Source organism: Nuphar pumila, chromosome 12 (genome assembly GCF_984573655.1).
Source record: "Nuphar pumila chromosome 12, dmNupPumi1.hap1.1, whole genome shotgun sequence".
Taxonomy (NCBI): domain Eukaryota; kingdom Viridiplantae; phylum Streptophyta; class Magnoliopsida; order Nymphaeales; family Nymphaeaceae; genus Nuphar; species Nuphar pumila.
The window spans coordinates 81,535,783-81,555,895 of NC_143260.1; the positions used below are offsets into that span (position 1 = coordinate 81,535,783).

Sequence of the window (20,113 nt, forward strand, 5' to 3'; positions counted from 1 at the left end):
CCTGTCATGATATTTCTTTTATTGATTTGGAAAATGGTAAATGAAAATAATAGCAGAAAATTTTGCTTTTATAGGGTTTAATTTATAAAACATGTTATAAACCATTGAAAACATGAATATATATAAAGTTTGGAAAGAAAATAAATGAATGGGAAATGTGTTTTGGACAAATGAGAAACAAGCTTGCTTCCGCTTTCCCTTATTTGAAAGAAGTGTCAACTCTTGCTTAAGAAGTGCACTAACCTTCTGGTAGGAGCAGCTACTGCATGCCACCTTGTGTTGGGATGCTGCAAGTTCCAATCCAATGGTATCATTAACTGGTAGGGGTCTGCCTAACCCCAGCTTGCCTTTCAAAAAAAAAAAAACGTGAACTAAGCTTTCCACATGCTTCCAATTTATGTGTGCCTGACGTACCCCTGAATGGAACATGCCATTGGAAATGGTAGGCCAAATTTTGAATCCAGCCCAGCTTATCAACACTGAACCCAGTGGATTCAATGAGTCTAGGTCTAATAGATCTTATTATTTTGAATTAAAAACTTAGCAAATGAACTCTCTTTCTCTGTTTGTAGTGTAGCTGAATCTTTCTTCTTTGTTCGTGCATTGCACCAGCACAATGTCACTAAAGTGCACTAAGCACTCTCTTTCTCTGTTTACTATTAAGCCCGTACAATTCACTAAATTGTCACTAAAACCGACAAAAATCCACCAAGGCACAGGGCCATCACATATGCTAAGCCCGTACTATTCACTAAATTGTCACTAAAAACGACAAAAATCCACCAAGGCACAGGGCCATCACATATGCAGACAGAAACTGTGCAACTGCCGCCATTACATCCACTTACACACACACTCTCCATCTGCACACACACACACACACACACACACAGAGAGAGAGAGAGAGAGAGAGAGAGAGAGAGAGAGAGAGGATGGGAGGGGAGACGGTGTGCGTGACCGGAGGCAGTGGGTTCATCGGCTCGTGGCTCGTCCGCCTTCTCCTCCTTCGCGGCTACACAGTCCGAGCCACCGTCCAGAATCTCGGTAACACTCCACTACCCCCCTTCGCCCGATCAGTGCGATCACCACTCTAGTCCTTAACTTCTTTTGGGGTTGGAATTGGATGCACCCACTTATCCAGAAATGTGGGATGAATTGGGGTATTTCATTACAGTGCCCAATTCAACATCCTGGCTTCGTACACTAGCTTTCTGAATAAGTGGGTGTGTCCAAACACTCCTCACTCTACCTCTCTTCTTCCTTGCCTTTTCTATCTAAGAGGACGAGCGGGAGACGAAGCATCTAGAAGCACTAGAAGGAGCGGAAGCGAGGCTACGTCTCTACCAGATTGAACTTCTCGACTACGATTCCATCTTCTCCGCCATCGACGGCGCGGCCTGTGTCTTCCACCTCGCTTCTCCGTGCACCGTCGATCGAGTGAACGACCCGGAGGTACGGTCCTTCCCTTCACTTTTTTGTTTATCAGACCCTGATCGGTTTCTTGTTGTGTGTTCGTGTGACAAATCGGTAGCGGGAGCTTCTTGAACCAGCGATTCAGGGTACGCTCAACGTTCTCAAAGCGGCGAAGGCGAGCGGCGTGAAGCGGGTCGTGGTGACTTCGTCGATTTCGGCCATAATTCCGAGCCCCGGATGGCCTGCAGACGTCGTTAGAGGGGAGGATTGTTGGACTGATGTTGAGTACTGCAAGCAAAACGGTGTAACATTCTCCTTTCTCCAGTCTTGTATAGTTATACTGATTCTATCTGCCATCGAGGAACCCTAATTTCGTTTTTTCTTTTTTTCCTTCGAAAATTTGAGATTTTTATGTGAAAGGTTTGGTGGTGGTTTTAGTTGTGGTATCCGGCTTCGAAAACTCTAGCGGAAAAAGTGGTATGGAGATTTGCAGAAGAGACTGGATTGGATGTGGTTGTGATTAATCCGGGGACGGTAATGGGGCCCATTTTACCTCCCACCGTCAACGCGAGCATGGCAATGCTTGTTCGTCTTCTTCAGGGTAATTGGCTCCTGAATTCTCCTTCTTTTCCTAGTTCATTGTCGATGTGATTGAATTGTGAAGTTTATGACTCAATTTGGTTTTATCAAATGAATAATGTGTTAAATAGTGAACCACGATAAAGATATTGATGACGCATGACTGCCCAAAATTAATTGAATTGCAAGGCCTTCATTGTGAGAATTAGTTTGGAATTATTGGATGAATAATGTGTTGAGAGATGACTGTTATAATTTAAAAATGTTGCAATATTTGGCCAATTATCTCGACTGCTGGTGACTATGATGAATAATAAGTCAAATAAAAATTATCCAATATCTTGATCATCAAACAAATAAATCAAGCTAATAAGTCACTACACACTGTCTCGTGAATAAATGTAAACAATCAAACCGTTTAAGACTTAGGGTCCGTTTGGACGACTTGGGGCAAAACCAGGTTTCTAAGAAACCTGCATTTGGATGGCAAAAACCCAGTTTTGGTCTAAAAAAAATGTAAATAAAAAAGAGTCAGGTCATTTTCCAGCCAGCCAGCCAGCCACTAGCTGAAAATGGCTGGCCAAATGAAAAACAGAAAGACATTTAAAACAAAAAATGGTGGCCGGCCGGAAAATGGTCGGCCACCATTTTATCTTACAAAAATGAAAAAAAGAGATGGCACTGCTGGCCATTTGCCAGCAATGCCTTGAACGTGAAAACAACAGATTTTTTTTTTCCGGTCATTTTCTGACCATTTGCCATTCGGAAAAAGTCAAACACCATTGAGGTGGGGAAGGCAAAAGCATAGTTGGCAAACTCGTGACTCGGGTTTGGATTGTTTGACCCTTGACTCGCGAATATGTATAATCACTAAATTTAGCACATGACATCAATGACTAAGTTATATAAGTACTCAACTATGTCACATATGTGCGGGTGCGAGCGCGGCGATGCGGCACTTTAAAAAAATTTGGGTGTGGGGTGCTGGAGTGTATATATATATATATATATATATATATATATATATATATATATATATATATATATAGAGAGAGAGAGAGAGAGAGAGAGAGAGAGAGAGAGAGAGAGAGAGAGAGAGAGAGTTTGGGTCTAGATCAAGTGTGGATCTATATTAAGATCCACACTTGATCCAAACCCACCTTTTTTAATCAAAAAGTGGGGTACGAAACTCCAACTCCCTTTTTTTTTCTCTCTCTCTCTCAGTTTGGGTTTAGATCAAGTGTGGACCGGGTCCACACTTGATCTAGACCCACCCTTTTAATAAAAAGGTGGGGGCATGAAACCCCCCTTTTCTCTCTCTCTCTGGTGGGTTTCGACCGAGAGGGCATCCCCTTTCTCTCTTTCTCTCTAGTAGATTGAATGAACGAGAAGAAGAAGAAAAAGCGGAGGAGCATGTAGCTACTCCCCGATATGCCCTCTCTCTCTTTCTTGCATATTGGAAGAAGGAGAAGAAGAAGAGGAGGTGAAGGTCCAACTCTTCCTCTTTCGTCTTCGTCTTCTTCCCTCTCTTCCTCTTTCATCTTTTTCTTCCTTCTCTATCTCTCTTTTTCCTTTTTTTCTTCCTTCTTCTTCTTCTTCTTCTTCCTCCTTGTTTCACCGACATAATAAAAAAAAGAAAAAAATATTGGTCACAATTTTTTTAATGGTCCAAAATGGACTCGGTCAAAGTTGAGTGAATCCATTTTGGACAAATATAACTTTGGGTGCAGGTTGACCGCACCCAGGATTATATTGACCGCATCGGTGCCGCACCCGCACCTGCGTCGCGACACCTGGAATTGGTGCTGCACCCGCACCTGCATTACGACACCTGGTTTAGCGAGTCCCTGTGATATATGTACTCAACTATCTATAATTGCTAATATTTATGATTCTTTATAACAAGTATTCTTTTATTAAAATTACACATTAAAACCACAAAATGCACGACAAAAAAACACATAAGATGCAATTTGGGTTAGTGGTCCTGAATTGGTTACCCAGTTATGATCCGATATGGGTCGACTCCAGCAATTCCTGAGTCAACTCGTTAGGTTTACCAACTATGGTGAAAAACCCTCCCCGATAAACCAAGTTTACAACTTGGGGTGGGGCGGGGGTCTACTTAGCTAAGTTTACAAGGTTTTATATTTCAGATGCTCAAACAAAATAAAATTTAGAAGATATTAAAACCACAAAAATATAAAAAAAAATCTCTAATATCCCAAATTCTAATACTCTAGTAATATAGTTTCCTAAATCCATAGTTGGCTCACCCGGTGACTCGGGCAAAAACCGTTTTTGGTCTAACTCGTGACTCAGCATGACTAAGCAAGTTAACTTGGATGACTCGGTTTTTGTTTTTTCATAAATTTTAAAAATAAAATTCTTGCAATTATTAATATTTTAAATATTAAAAAGTGTAAAAATATGGGAAACATGAAAGAACATTATGGTCAATGTTGCATAGGGATATGGGGGCATTTTACTAGGTTGAATTTCATTAGTTTTGCTTGCTCAGATGTTAGCATGCATTTTGGTTAAGAAGATATGTGGAGGAGCTGCTGAACACAATTAATTGGATAAACACAATGTGTTTTCTATGAATGAAGGAAAAAAGTCAAAATACACAGACAAGTTGATCATGCATGGTCTCATTGTTACCAAGCCCACAAATGCTTTTAGTTTCATTTTTGGTGTGTAAGATATCTACTGATGTTTTTTTTTCTTTTCCAGCTTGTGTCAAGGTATAATATGTAGTTTCATACTTTAGTTTTGAATGCATGTCACTACAAAATTTGATGTTGCACTTGGTCACTTGGCCGAGTATCTATGTCACATGGGTGCGGGTGCAGGTGCGGGTGCGGGTGCGGGGATTCGGCACTTCCAAAAAACCTGGGTGTGGGGGTGCGGCAGGGGCAAAAATGTAAAAAAAATTTATATATATATATATATATATAATTTTGAAGTTTTAACAGTTTAACATTTAACAGTAAACATTGTCATAAACTCATAATATGATTCATCATGCATGCAGTATATCAACCTAAATATCAAATTATCAATCAAATAAGTAAAGCAATTACATAAATCGACCTAAATATCAATCAAATAAGTATTGCATAAAAGAACTAAATTACATACCAAAGTATATCCTGATGAAGTAATGGATGCTAATAATTTTCTTCTTCATCATCAAATGCATCATTAGAAGGAATACTGGGCTCAGCTAAATCCATGTTTGTTACGTTGAATTCATGTTCTCCCTCGAAGTCACACTCTTCTGGGTTTACATCCCAAAATTTGGATGTTCCTTGTCTGCATTATAAACCCAATTTGAAAATGATAAATACAATACAAGTATATTTAAATGAAAACTAAGAAATAATCAAATAACTAAGAGAGCAAATTAGTACCTGTATTCATCATTGCTTCGCGAAAGTAATCGAAGATTTGAATAAACATATACTAAATCCTTTGCACGCTTGCTGGTGAGTTTATTTCTCTTCATGTTGTGGATTTGAGAATATGTGCTCCAATTTCTTTCACAACAAGATGAACTAGCAGGCTGCGATAGCAATCTTGATGCAAGACGTTGCAGAAGAGGTGTTTCTGATCCAAATGTTGACCACCATGTGATAGGATCTATATTATCTTCTTCTCTCGCGAATAATGCCGGTGCATATAATCTCGAAGATGAAAATTTTCTAAACTCTTGTGTGACTTGATGTAGAAGATATGCTTCTGGAAAAAGTCATCATACACATATTTCTATGTCTTGATAGCTCTGGGTCTAAATTTGGAGGGACACGACCAATACCACCAGCCCGCCACTTATTTGCATAATATTTTGGATTAAGAGAATGTGCCATGCAATGTAAAGGAGTGTTGCTCTTATCCCATCTTCTGACTAAAATTGAATGAATATGATTAAAAAAATCTGAATCATCCAATGCAGGATTTTTTTCTTCATGCATGAAAACTATAGCTTGTATTTTTTCAATCATATTATCCCACATTTCATAAACTCTGTGAAGCATGGGCTCATCCTTATCAACTTCTCTTAACATTTCCCAAATAGGTTGCGTAAATTAAAGGAAGTATACCACTCTGTCCCAAAACTCATCATCAAGAATGAATTTCTTAATTTCTTGAGCCTTCATATCATCATCAACACGATAGAATGTCCAATTTTCATCAGTCACCATGTTAATTAAAGCATTCTTCACTCTTTTAATCCTCTTCATCATCACAATGATGGACGCAAAACGTGTTTCAACGACCTTCAACAGTTTCAAATCAGAATGCCTATTAAATATAGCATTAGCACGATGGTGGTTAACAACAAAATTCCTAATGCTTTTGACATTTCTTTCTAAATCTTCAATCCATGAACATAAAGCATATGCTTGTGAATTTTCTTCTTCTTTGGGGTTGATATGCTCTTTAGGGCTAGATTTAAGCTGTGTGCTACACAGGGAGTCCAAAAAAATGAGGGTACTCACTCTCCAAACTCAACGCTGCACTTTTACAAACCGGAGCGTTGTCTGTAATGATTTGTACCACTTTCTGATCACCCACTTCTTTTATCACTTCTATAAACAATCCCTTCAAATACTCTGCATTTTTATATTCCCCAGATGCATCAACTGCTTTCAAGAATATTGGGCCACTAAGCGAACAAGCAATGAAATTGATTAATGGACGCCTTTGAATATCTGTCCATCCATCAGACACAATGGAAACTCCATTTTGCTCCCATGAATATTTTTTAATTTCTAGCAACCTCTTCACGTTTGCCCTCTCTTCTGCAAGAAGTGTGGTTCGTATTTTTTCTGAACTTGGAGGCACATAACCACTCAAATTATAATTTGCCAGGGATGTTACTAAATCCTTCCAATAAGGATTTCTAGCCGCATTAAATGGGAGTGAACCATAATAAAAATACCTCCCAACTTTTCTATCCAATTCTTCTCTTCCATATGTATTGAATGCTGCTTGTATCGTTCCTCTACCTCCTAAATTGACTTTTCTTTTTTTTTCAGCATCTTCTTGGTGGCTTGCAAATGGCACACTGACTGCAGAAGAATCGACCATTGCCTTTCTCTTCTCATATTCTTCTTGTATTTTCTTGTATTGCCTTCGCATTGCCTCATCAACTTTTCTGCAAGCTGAAATGCCATGTCCTGGTATCTTCAACAAATGAGCCTTCACTCTTGTGTAAGACCCAACAAAATCTTTTTCGCAGAGCTTGCATCAAAATCTTTTGTTTCCACCACCTCCTTCTCCAGTTTTTGCAACTTTATCTACATGTATCCATAGTGGCCCCACATCATCAATCCCACTGCAACTATCAGCAAAACTAGCAGCAGAATTCACATGTTGGGATGAGGATGACGCAAGTCCTTTCCCTTTATCCGTCATTTTTATCCTGAAAACACAAAAAAAAAATACATTACAATTTTCAAATCAATTCGAAGACACAGGGAGAAGGGGGGGCTTAGCCCCTCCCCTGCCAACCCAACAAGAGAGCGAGAGCGAGAGCGAGGGGGGCTCGGCCCCTCCCCTGTCGACCCAAAAAAAAAAACAGATGGGGGAGGGGCCCCCTGTCGACCCAAAGACAAAAAACAGATGGGGCTCGGCCCCTCCCCTGTTGACCCCCCCCAAAAAAAAAAACAGATGGGGGAGGGGCTCGGCCCCTCCCCTGTTGACCCAAAGAAAAAAACAAACAGATGGGGGAGGGGCTCGGCCCCTCCCCTGTCGACCCAAAGAAAAAAACAGATGGGGGAGGGGCTCGGCTCCTCCCCTGTCGACCCAAAGAAAAAAACATATGGGGGAGGGGCTCGACCCCTCCCCTGTCGACCCAAAAAAAAAAAAACATATAGGGGAGGGGCTCGGCCCCTCCCCTGTCGACCCAAAGAAAAAAAAAACAGATGGGGGAGGGGCTCGGCCCCTCCCCTGTCGACCCAAAAATGAAAAACATAAAGGGGAGGGGCTCGGCTCCTCCCCTGTCGACCCAAAAAAAAAAACATAAAGGGGATGGGCTCGGCCCCTCCCCTGTCGACCCAAAAACGAAAAACATAAAGGGGAGGGGCTCGGCCCCTCCCCTGTCGACCCAAAAAAGAAAAACATAAAGGGGAGGGGCTCGGCCCCTCCCCTGTCGACCCAAAAACGAAAAACATAAAGGGGAGGGGCTCGACCCCTCCCCTGTCGGCCCAAAAAAGAAAAACATAAAGGGGAGGGGCTCAGCCCCTCCCCTGTCGACCCAAAAACGAAAAACATAAAGGGGAGGGGCTCGGCCCCTCCCCTGTCGACCCAAAAAAGAAAAACATAAAAGGGAGGGACTCGGCCCCTCCCCTGTCGACCCAAAAAAATAGCTAGATGGGGGAGGGGCTCGGCCCCTCCCATGCTGAAAAACGAGGGAGCAGGGGAGGCTCAGCCCCTCCCCTACCGACCCAACAAGAGACCGAGAGAGGGGGGGGGGGGGGGGGTGCTCGGCCCCTCCCCAGCCGACCCAAGAAGAGAGTGAGAGACATACCTGCGAAAGGAGAGGAGGAGCCTGGGAGGCGGAGCTGGGGGCGGCGGCGCTGGGGGCGGCGACGCTGGGGGCGGCGGCGCTGGGGCGACAATGGGAGAGCTCGAGCTCAGGGGGAGAGAGAGGAGAGATTAGGGCAAAAAATTTTTTTTGCCCTAATCCTCCTCCTTTTCATCGGGGGGGAATTTTTTTTTCCGCCCAAAATTGTGGACAAAAATGACCCTGGGTGCGTTGACCGCACCCAGGGTCGTGTTGACCGCACCCGGTGCCGCACCCGCACGCGATCCCCTGTCGCGTCGACGCGGGTGCGGCATCTGTTTTGCCGAGTCCCTGTGACATAGCCGAGTATACACCCCCACCGAGTGGCAACCGAGTTTGTCCATAACCATGCAAAACTCAAATCGCCACTTGGTCAGGTGCCGGGTCAGCCCGAGTGACCGAGTTCGACGGTTTAGACCGGCGATTTCACCAACCATGTCTAAATCTACTCTAAACATCCTAACTCCTAACTCCCAATATTAATCTACTTTTTATATTTTACAATGTAGATTTTTATTGTTTCATCCACAACTCATGATGATGGGCCATCATCAACTATTTCATCCTCGAACTTGGCAATGCCCTTTGGTGGTAGCTTTGCATTTGTGCATGTGGTGGTGACGGTGTAACATACGCCCTTCTTTCTTCTATTTCTCTAAATTTGGCAGAAACTTCAATACAAGCTCTGTTCAAAACATAGGAAACGTGATATGGTTGTAAGATGCCATGCCTTGCAATATAATATTTGAACTTGTATAGCCCATTTAGTTGTCAAAAGCGCTAGGTGGAGCCTAGGCGGTGAGCCCCTAAAAAGACTAGGCGGTACCCCAAATAATTTTTTTTTTAAAAAACATACAAAATATGTAAACAAACTACTAAAATTAATGACAAACATGTATACAACATAAAATCAATAAACAATAAGCAATAGATAAATAATAGCATGTTGTCGACCACTGTGAAACAATTATATTACATAAAAACAAATAGATAACTCATATGCTTATAGATTATATATGAATTAAGTACACCTATATGTATATATATATATATATATATATATATATATATATAATATAAACACATAATATTGTAAATTTATAATATATGTTTATGATATGTTAATATATATATAATTGTATACAATTACACAAAAAACATATATATGTGTGTGCTATGCCCATCAAATCGAGAGACTATCTTGGCTAGGCTGCCTAGGTTCCGCCTAACGGAGGGTTGAAAGGAGGAAGAAGAACAAAAATAAGGTAAAAAAGAAAAACAAAAGAAGAAAAAGAGAGAATAAAAAAAGAAAGTTTTTAGGGTGGGAGAACGAAGAAAAAGAAAAGAAAAGAAAAGAAAAGAAAAGAAAGAAATGAGACAAAAAAATTTAAAAAAACATGACAACTATGTCCCTACTGCTTAGGCATGGACAACCTAGGCAGACTAGGTATAAACAAAAATAGGGCCCTACTGCCTAGACCCAAAAGCCTAGGCTGTGGCCCTATGCCTAGCCAGGGTAGGCGCAACTTTTGACAACTAAGATATCCCATTATGAAGCATGCGCCTAAAACACTACCAAGTTACAATTTTTTCAAAAGCATCTGGTTCATTGATAAATCTTAAATAAAAAAGCTAAAAACTCTAAAACAATAATTTTTTTATCTTAAAGCTTTGTAAATCTCTTGCTGCAATATCTTTTATAACTAAGAGAAGGAAAGAATTTGTTTCCCTTACAACCTCCAAAAAAGAATAGAAGTGGTGAACTTCATTGGAAATTTGCTCCTTTCTCATGCAAAATCACCTTCTAAGATGGAAAGCATAAAAAACTCTAAATTCTCTTATGAAACTTCTAAATCTCTGTTAGGAATATGAATTATTTACAACTGTAGGGTTGTATTTGTAATTTATCTATTTTGTTTGTGTTGTATTGAAAAGACGGTATTTTGGTAAAATACCAAACCCTAATGTAACCCTAACATCTATCTATCTATCAATGTGTGTGTGTATATATATATATATATATATATATATATATATATATATATCATGTGTGTGTTATGAGAAAACTACCCACTAAGGAATCCAAGAGTGGGCATCGACTTCTATTCCCAGTCATTTCCTTCCTCTTGTCTCATGTGCTGCCATTGAGATCTCTGAAACCAAAATTTTAATCTCATGCCCATTCTCTTCAGAAAGTGTTAGGTGTTAAAAATGTAAATATATATCGTATAAATACATATGTACATATATGTATTTATAAATATATATGTGTGTGTAACTAGGTTAGTTTTTATTTTTTGGTCTTGTTTGAACTAGTCAACATTTGTTGACTAGTCAACAAGAGAGTCGTTGGGAGGCCCATGTTAAAATGTAAACTGCAATATATATATATATATATTATTTAATATTATTATATTTTCTTTTATTATTTTCTTTTTCTATTTTTTATTTTCTTTTTTTAGCATCTAGTTCAATAGAAACTAGATATTTTGATCCAGTCAAGTTCCTGTTGTGCAAGTAGGACTGTAGTCCAACAGCTATAATAAATGCTGTTGGACTATAGTCCAACAGCTATAATAATAAATGCTGTTGGACTGTAGTCCAACAGCTATATTAAGAGACGTTGGAATCCAACATCTCTTTTTGGAAAATGAGCTCTCCTCTCTCTCCCATTTTTTTGTATATATAGGGGTGAACCCCTTCAATGTAAATAACCATGCTTCTTAAGCATTTTGTTTATGAATAAAGTATTATTTATTTTTCAAGTGTTCTTCCCTTTATACCCTTTCAAGGGTCATGCTTGTAGTGTCTCCAATAGACACTTGTTTGTGAGTTATTTGTGCATTTGTTGAAGACCACCATTTTATTACATGGTATCAGAGCTACGAAATCCTTAGATCTTGAAGTGCTTCCGCCTCGATTTCCGTGCCACATTTACAAAAGGTGTTTCATCACCTTGTTCTTGGCTCAAGAAGATTTGTTTGAAGAAAGGCGAACTTGTGCTAAAAAAAAAATGGTTTTGTATCCTCTCTTATTCCTTTGTCTACTCTTTTTCTTTTCTTTTTATTTTTCTCTCTCTCTCCTCCTATTTATTCCTCTCTTACCCTTGTAAAAGATGGATGACAATGATAAGATCACCATCATTCCTATGAAGCTAAATGATACTAACTATGTAATGTGGGCTTCGATTATGAAGCACCACATTTGGGGAAAAGGTTTATGGGGTATAGTGGATGGTTCCGATTTGGAACCTAAACTATCTCTTACCAAGAAAGAGGGTGATAAAGAGGTTCCTCTAACGGAAGAAGAGAAGAATAAGGCGTTAGCCACTTATGAAAAGAAATGGAAAGAATGGAGGATAGGGCATGCAAAAATTATGTCATGGCTCATCAATAGCATAGACATTAAAAAATGCTCTAGTCTAGCTAAGTTTGAGCATGCCGATAAGGCTTGGGAATACCTCAAAAACATGTATTCCCTTAAAGATATTGCACATGTATGCAATTTACAAGATAAAGTTCGGACAATGACTCAAAAAGATAAACTATTCGAGAATATTATAATGAGTTGTCCGAACTTTGGGAAGAGTTGGCTCTTCTTGAGCCCAAATGGCATTGTGCCGAAGACATCGAGCTTCGCCAAAAGCAACTCGATATGGAACATTTATATCAATTTGTGAATGGTCTAAGGCCGGAGTTTGAATCCACCAAATCGGCCCTTTTACATCGTGGAAAAATTCCTTCTATTGTTGATACTATAGAAGAGCTCACTATGGAGGAAAATAGACTTAGAAAAAGTACTCCAAAAGTTGATGATGACTCCGTTTTAGCTGTATCTAGACCGGGGAATCATACTCGTACTTACAAGCCACTTCATTTTGGAAGGCAAAACGGCGACTTTGATAAAAGAAAAGTTATTTGTCATCATTGTCATGAACCGGGGCACTATAGGCCTCAATGTCCAAAGTTAAAAAGAAGAGAAGAAAAAAGAGTTGCATCTGTTGAATCTGAGTCAAAAGATCAAGATGCACCTGTGTCTATGGCTCAACTGATGGAAATCCTTCAACCTCTTCTCAAAGGGGTATCCTCCTCAACCGAAGCCTCAACTGGAGCGGCAGTTGCATCTTTCTCCGGTTCAGGTAACTTTCCTTGACTTTTAGATTCTGGTGCTTCTTTTCATATGACCCCAAATGTTAATAGTCTATCCGAATGTCTTAAAAATAACTCAAGTGTGTCAAAGGTTTTTACAGCCGATGGCACATCTCTCGAAGTAAAAGGAATAGGATGTTTTGAAAATCTTCAAAAATCCAAAAGATTTTTTATCCCAGAAGTTAGATATATCCTTAAACTTAATTTGAATCTCTTATCTGTCTCGCAAATATCTGATTATGGATGTAATATCTCCTTCTCTTCTCATGGTTGTTGGGTACAGGATCGCCAGTCAGGGAAGCTGATTGGGGAAGGCCATAGAGAAAGAGGACTTTATTACATGGACTTTTTGGAATTACCCAAGAATGCATTTTGTTATAATATTCAGAAATTAGAATTGGATTTATGGCACAAAAGGCTTGGCCATCCTCATATGTCTAAAATTCAATATTTTCCAAGTTTGGAAAAAATTTGTAATTCTGAAAATTTTTCTTGTAAAGACTGCATTCTTGGCAAAAGGTTACCATTTCTTAGTAGAACTTTTGTTTCCTCACGACCACTTGAGTTAATACATTCGGATGTTTGGGGCCCCGCACCAGTTATTTCCAAAGGTGGTTATACATATTATGTCATTTTTGTTGATGACTTTTCTAGACATACTTGGATTTATTTTCTTAAACATAAATCTGATGTCTTTGCTAACTTCCAAATATTTCATAAAATGGTTAAAAATAAGTTTCAAAATGATATTTCTGTTTTTCGCACTGATTCAGGGGGAGAATTTATGTCCAACGAATTCAAAGACTATCTCAATTTACATGGTATTACACATCAAAGATCATGTTCACACACTCCACAACAGAATGGCCTAGCCGAACGCAAACATTGGCACATTATGGAAACTACTAGGACATTGCTAATTGCAAATCAAGTTCCAAAAAGTTTTTGGGCTGAAGCGGTCCTAACTGCCACCTACCTCATTAATAGGATGCCATCTTCCTCATTAAAGAATACAACTCCAATAGAAAAGCTTGTTAATTTAACTCCAAATTATTCTAGATTAAGAGTCTTTGGATGCAAATGTTTTGTTTTCACCAACAGAAATGATAAACTCTCTCCTCGTGCAATCCCATGTGCCTTTTTAGGATATGCTGATAATAAAAAAGGCTACAGGTGTTTCGATTTTCAAAATGACAAATTATATGTGTCAAGAAATGTATCTTTTTTGGAAAAAGGAAGCTTCTTTGAATTTGAAAAATCCAAGGATATCACTGAATACTCGTTTTTAATTGATCCAACTTCAAAATTCAATGAATGTGATGTTGGATGTGACCTTGACAATGATCAAAGTCCTATTGTTGTTGAAAATGATGATAATGAAGAGCAAATCCATAGGGATGTTAGTCTACAATATTCAAGACGTAGAGAGCAAAATCTTCCATGTGCATTACAAAAATACTCTGAAGTCTCACCTAGAAGAACGTCTAGAATCTCTAAACCTCCAGAAAAATTTGTGTCTTATGAATCTTTTTCACCCACGTATAGGGCCGCCATTACATTAATACAATCATATGTTGAACCATCATCCTATTCTCAAGCAAAAAAATCATATAGAATGGATAGAAGCCATGAAAATAGAATTGGATGCACTAGAAAAGGCCAATACTTGGACGATACAAGATATTCCTCCGGGTAAGAAACCTATAGGTTGTAGGTGGGTATACAAAGTCAAAACCAAAAGTGATGGGACCCTGGAAAGATATAAGGCCCGTTTAGTAGCAAAAGGATATGCCCAAGAGTATGGCATCGATTATGAAGAAACATTTGCTCCTGTGGCCCGTATGACCACTGTTAGAACTTTAATAGCCTTGGCCTCCATTAGAACATGGCCTATCTTTCAATTAGATGTCAAAAATGCTTTCCTGAATGGGAATCTCGTTGAAGAAGTATACATGGAAGCCCCACCTGGTATTAGTATCCCTAAGGGTAAAGCTCTTCGTCTAGAAAAAGCTCTTTATGGTCTTAAACAGGCTCCAAAAGCCTGGTATGACCGATTTAGTCATGTTATGCTTGATATTGGTTTTCAACCTTGTTTAACTGACACTGCTTTGTTTGTTAAGAAATCTGATGCAGGCATCATTCTTCTTCTTCTCTATGTGGACGATATGATCATCACCGGAGGCGACAAACAGGGAGTTGCAAATATCAAATCTCTTCTTAAAACTCACTTTGAAATGACTGACTTAGGTTTATTAAGATATTTTTTAGGCATTGAAGTTGCTTATTCCCCTCGGGGGTATTTGATATCTCAATCTAAATTTGCTCTTGATATCGTTTCCAGGTCTGGAATTACAGATGATAAGAAAGTAGACACTCCAGAAGTTGTCAATGTTAAAATGAAAATTGATGATGGAGAACTTCTTGATGATCCTACTCCTTATAGACAACTTGTTGAAGCTCTTTCTTATCTTTCCATTACTAGGCCAGATATAACTCATGCGGTTCATATAGTCAGTCAGTTTCAGCATGCTCCCACCTCCGTGCACATGGGAGCGATTTTGCGTATTATTAGATACTTAAAATCCTCTCTTTCACGAGGACTCTTCTTGTCTGCTTCATCTTCATTAAATTTAATTGCATATACTGATGCTGACTGGGGAGGTGATCCCAATAATAGACACTCAACTACTGGTTTTTGTGTGTTCCTAGGTGAAACCTTGATTTCGTGGAGGTGCAAGAAGCAACAGAAAGTCTCTCTTTCCTCCACCGAAGCTGAATACAGAGCCATGACAACCACCACTATGGAGGTTGTTTGGCTCAGACGATTGCTAGCGGATATGGGAGCTAAAGCAACGCAAGCTTCAAAGATGTGCTGTGACAACAAAAGTGCGATCTACATTGCAAGCAACCGGACATTCCATGAGCGCACTAAACACATTGAGATGGACTGTCACTATGTCAGAGAGGAATACTTACATGGAACCATTGATCTGCCATATGTTACATCATAATATCAATTAGCAGACTTCTTCACCAAGCCTCTCGCTGCTCCCAGATTTCACTTCCTCTTAGACAAACTTTCGCTCATTGTACCGTAAGTTTGGAGGGGAGTGTTAAAATGTAAACTGCAATATATATATATATATTATTTAATATTATTATATTTTCTTTTATTATTATTTTTTTCTATTTTTTTATTTTCTTTTTTTAGCATCTAGTTCAATAGAAACTAGATATTTTGATCCAATCAAGTTCCTGTTGGAACTTGACTGTGCAAGTAGCTGTTGGACTGTAGTCCAACAACTATAATAAATGTTGTTGGACTATAGTCCAACAGCTATAATAACAAATGTTGTTGGACTGTCGTCTCTTTTTGGAGAGCTCAAAATGAGCTCTCCTCTCTCTCCCATTTTTTTGTATATATAGGGGTGAACCCCTTCAATGTAAATAACCATGCTTCTTAAGCATTTTGTTCATGAATAAAGTATTATTTATTTTTCAAGTGTTCTTTCCTTTATACCCTTTCAAGGGTCATGCTTTTAGTGTCTCCAATAGACACTTGTTTGTGAGTTATTTGTGCATTTGTTGAAGACCACCATTTTATTACAGCCCAATGGCTCTATTGAGAGTCGTTGGACCCTCCCAGTGACTGTCTTGGAGCCTCTCATGTTTGTCTATATGTTGAAACCCCTCTCAAATGTAATGTTTCTTCCATAGTCTTGATCAATAAAATATTAATTTTATATCGTGTCTTTGCCTCTTTAGTGGGTGTTTGTGTGTGAGCTCATTTTGTAGCTTGTGAATGTTCTGGTACTTTGGTGGAACTGTTTGAGTGTCCAGTTTATTGTTTTCGTGAATATTTTTTGGAGGACCTTGTTGTTGAGAAACTATGTTTTGATGACACATAATATGATATACTGTCATGTATGCTTTAATATGATATGATGATATGCCTTTATGAAAAATGTTATATTATGACTTGATATGATCTGTCATGTATTTAACGAGTATTTGATGCAAGGTTATTTCACCTAAAAAGAATTGAGACAACCTGCTCAAGTATAACCTTTGGTGCAATTATACTCTCTGAAGAAAAAGCTTGATGGGCCATACACTCTTAAAGATCATTCAAGGAGATCGGCTACTTCAAGATGAAGACTTTTTTCTTCTTTAGAGTCATATGTAACAGAACCTTCAGAAGCATGCATATTGCATATTGCATATTACATACTCTATCATACAAGCCATCTATTTTACAAAAAGATATGTTTTCATAAAAGGATACGATATTTCAAAAAACGCCTTTTTGAAAACAAATCATTGTACTTTCTTACAAGCATTTATGAAAAATGTATTTTGACAATATATAATAACTCATGATTTCAAAAGCATTAATTGTATCTTCTAACATGCACTTATGAAAAAGACAACTTGAAAAGAAACAAAAGCTAATGATTTCAAGTATGAAAGAAAAAGACAAAATGAATTTATGTCATAATACATAATCGACTATCTTGAATTAACAAAACAAATATTATTATATTATGGAAAAGACTTTAGTTACTTTATACACTCAAGAATGTTGACTTACTTAAAATCATCATTCCTTCTGTAAACATTAAATGACTCTTCAAAAAGCATTTGAGAAATGACCATTTATAAATAAAGTATTCAACAAAGCATTTATTGTTTTTACATACATTTAACTAAAGAAGTGACGACTTGTAATAAAAATACTGATATACTACAAATCATTAAATTGAGTAAAGACAAAACTACATGATATCTTACACTCCAACGTTCACTGTATTACAAATCATTTATTATAAGAATAGAACTTTTACAAATTATATCTCATCTAAAAAATACAACAACGAATAGTGTACCCCAAATGCTACACTTATGGAAAGAAGACTTTTCGAAAAAGCAATATAGTACACATATCTTTTTACACAAAGTTGTTTTTGAAATGACTTGACATCTCATATCTCAAAAGGACAATCATTTAAAAAAGGCAACGACTATTTTCTTGAGGCTATATATACACTAACAAAATAGTATTTTGAACAAGACACGTGAGCTTACAAAGAGAAAAATTCTTATTCTATATTCGAAAAAGAGAGCCTAGAAAAAGAAAGAGAAAAGAAAAGAAAAAAAGTCAAGAAAAACTCTTTGACAAAGAGAATCATCTGTGTGAAAAGAAAAGAACATTCTGAGAATCTTCATTCGTGCATTCATATCTTTTTGAAGGTTCTATAGGAAGTATTGTAACTTTCTGTTATTCACTATATTTCTTCTCTGTGGAGAGAAGTAGACCTCTGTGAAAGCGGGTGTTTTCCTTCTCTGTTGAGAGAAGTAGGCCTCTGTGAAAGAGGGTGTTTCCCTTCTCTGTTGAGAGAAGTAGACCTCTGTGAAAGAGGGTGTTTTCCTTCTCTGTTGAGAGAAGTAGACCTCTGAGAAAGATGGTGTTTTCTTTCTCTGTTGAGAGAAGTAGACCTCTGAGAAAGATGGTGATTGTACTATTTATCCGGTAACTCAGATTTTATAGTGAAAGGCTCGAGTGTTTTGTTTGGGGACTGGATGTAGGTCAGTAATTCGATCGAACCAGTATAAATCTTGTGCTTTCTGTGTTGTGCCTTATTGCCTTTAAATTTTTATATTATCGATCTATTTCATATTTCACTATTCACCCCCCCTCTAGTGGAATTTCATTTGTTATCAGAGCAGGTTTGCTGGTTTCGACATAACAAGTCTTCCAGCACAAATGACATCAACCTCTTATGCTCGTGATATTGAAGGTCAACACGCATCTCGGCCTCCCTTATTCAACGACTCCAACTATGGATATTGGAAATGTAGGATGACTATATTTCTAAAGTCTATAGATTTTGCTGCATGGAAAATTGTTGAACATCCATACACATCTCCATCCTCAGACTATAGCTTATGGTCTGATGAAGAAAAAAAGATGGCCAATCTAAATGCAAAGGTTATGAATGCTTTGTATTGTGCCATTGATCAAAATGAATTTAACAGAATATTCATTTGTGAATCTGCTTATGATATTTGGCACTCTCTGGAGGTTATTCATGAAGGAACCAACAAGGTGAAAGAAGCCAAGATCTTATCTCTGGTTCGAAAATATGAGTTGTTCAAAATGAACAAAGATGAACCTATCACAGAGATGTTTACAAGATTCACCAACATCACCAACGACCTTAAATCTCTGAGAGAAACCTATTCCCAGACATAAGGTGAAGAAAATCTTGAGATCTCTCACAACTGATTGAGAGAAAAAAACAACAGCTATTGAAGAAGCTCAAGATTTATCCAAGCTTACCCTGGACGACTTAATAGGCAATCTTATGGCCTATGAAGTTCATATGAAGGAAAAAAAGGAAGATGAACAACCTACAAAGAAGACTCTAGCCTTCCCAGCCCTTTCTGAGAATGAGGACTCAGAAAATGAATCTGAAATTGCGCTGCTTACTCGAAAATTTCAGTGCTTCATGAGAAAGAACAAACTATCAAATAAGCACAAGGAAAAGAAAGATTCTAAGGAAGATAGCATGTGCTATCAATGTAATAAGCCAGGTCACATGAGACGTGACTGTTCTCTTCTAAAAAAGAAATCCAAAATCGAGGAACTAAAGAAAAGGTTCTTCAAGAAGAAGGCTCTGCATGCTCAATGGGATGATTCAGAACCATCCACAAGTGAAGAGTCAAGTGATGATGAAGCTGAAACCGCCAACATGTGCTTGATGGCAGAAAGTTCTGTAAGTGAATCCTTTGATTTTTCTTTTGAAGAACTTCAAAATGCTTTTCAAGAACTTTTTGAAGAATCAAGAAAAACGATTCTCAAAAACAAAAGTTTGAAATTTGAAAACCTAGAGCTTCTCCAGAAAAATGAAGAACTCAGTATTGAAATTTCTGAGTTGAAAAAGAAAAATTTTATTCTTACTTCTGAAATCAGTTCTACTAATTCCAAAACAAAAAATCTTCAAGTAGAAATTTTAAAATTAAAAAGCAAAACTGAAAACCTTATGAAAACGGTTTTCAAGTTTACCAAAGGGAAAAAGAACCTGGATAAACTCCTATCCTCTCAAAAACTCTCTTTTTACAAGAATGGTGTTGGTTACTCTCATATAAATACACCTTCTTGTATGAACAAAAATATTGTTTTTGTCAAAGGTTCTGCTGAACCTAAGCAGGAGTATTACAACTTTCATACTATGTACTTCTCTAAATTTGTAGACAAACCCAAATCAAAATGGATATGGGTTTCAAAGTCTAACAAAAAGGGACCCGATCGGGTACCTCATAGAATTTTTACTTAATGTTTTGCAGGCTCTAAAGAAGAAGAACAGATGGATACTAGACAGTGAATGTTCAAAACATA

General features: G+C 38.1%; 1 protein-coding gene across 1 annotated transcript in view; it reads left to right on the forward strand.

Moving 5' to 3' along the window:
- The first annotated feature begins 839 nt into the window (after positions 1-839).
- LOC149821072 (cinnamoyl-CoA reductase 2-like) overlaps positions 840-20,113 on the forward strand; it is a 57,274-nt gene continuing 38,000 nt past the window's right edge. Inside the window, exons 1-4 of the mRNA XM_089982873.1 lie at positions 840-1,044; positions 1,280-1,452; positions 1,532-1,717; positions 1,852-2,014. Of these exons, the coding sequence (XP_089838999.1) occupies positions 933-1,044; positions 1,280-1,452; positions 1,532-1,717; positions 1,852-2,014 (634 nt within the window). The 5' untranslated portion in view covers positions 840-932. The remainder of the gene's footprint in view (positions 1,045-1,279; positions 1,453-1,531; positions 1,718-1,851; positions 2,015-20,113) is intronic.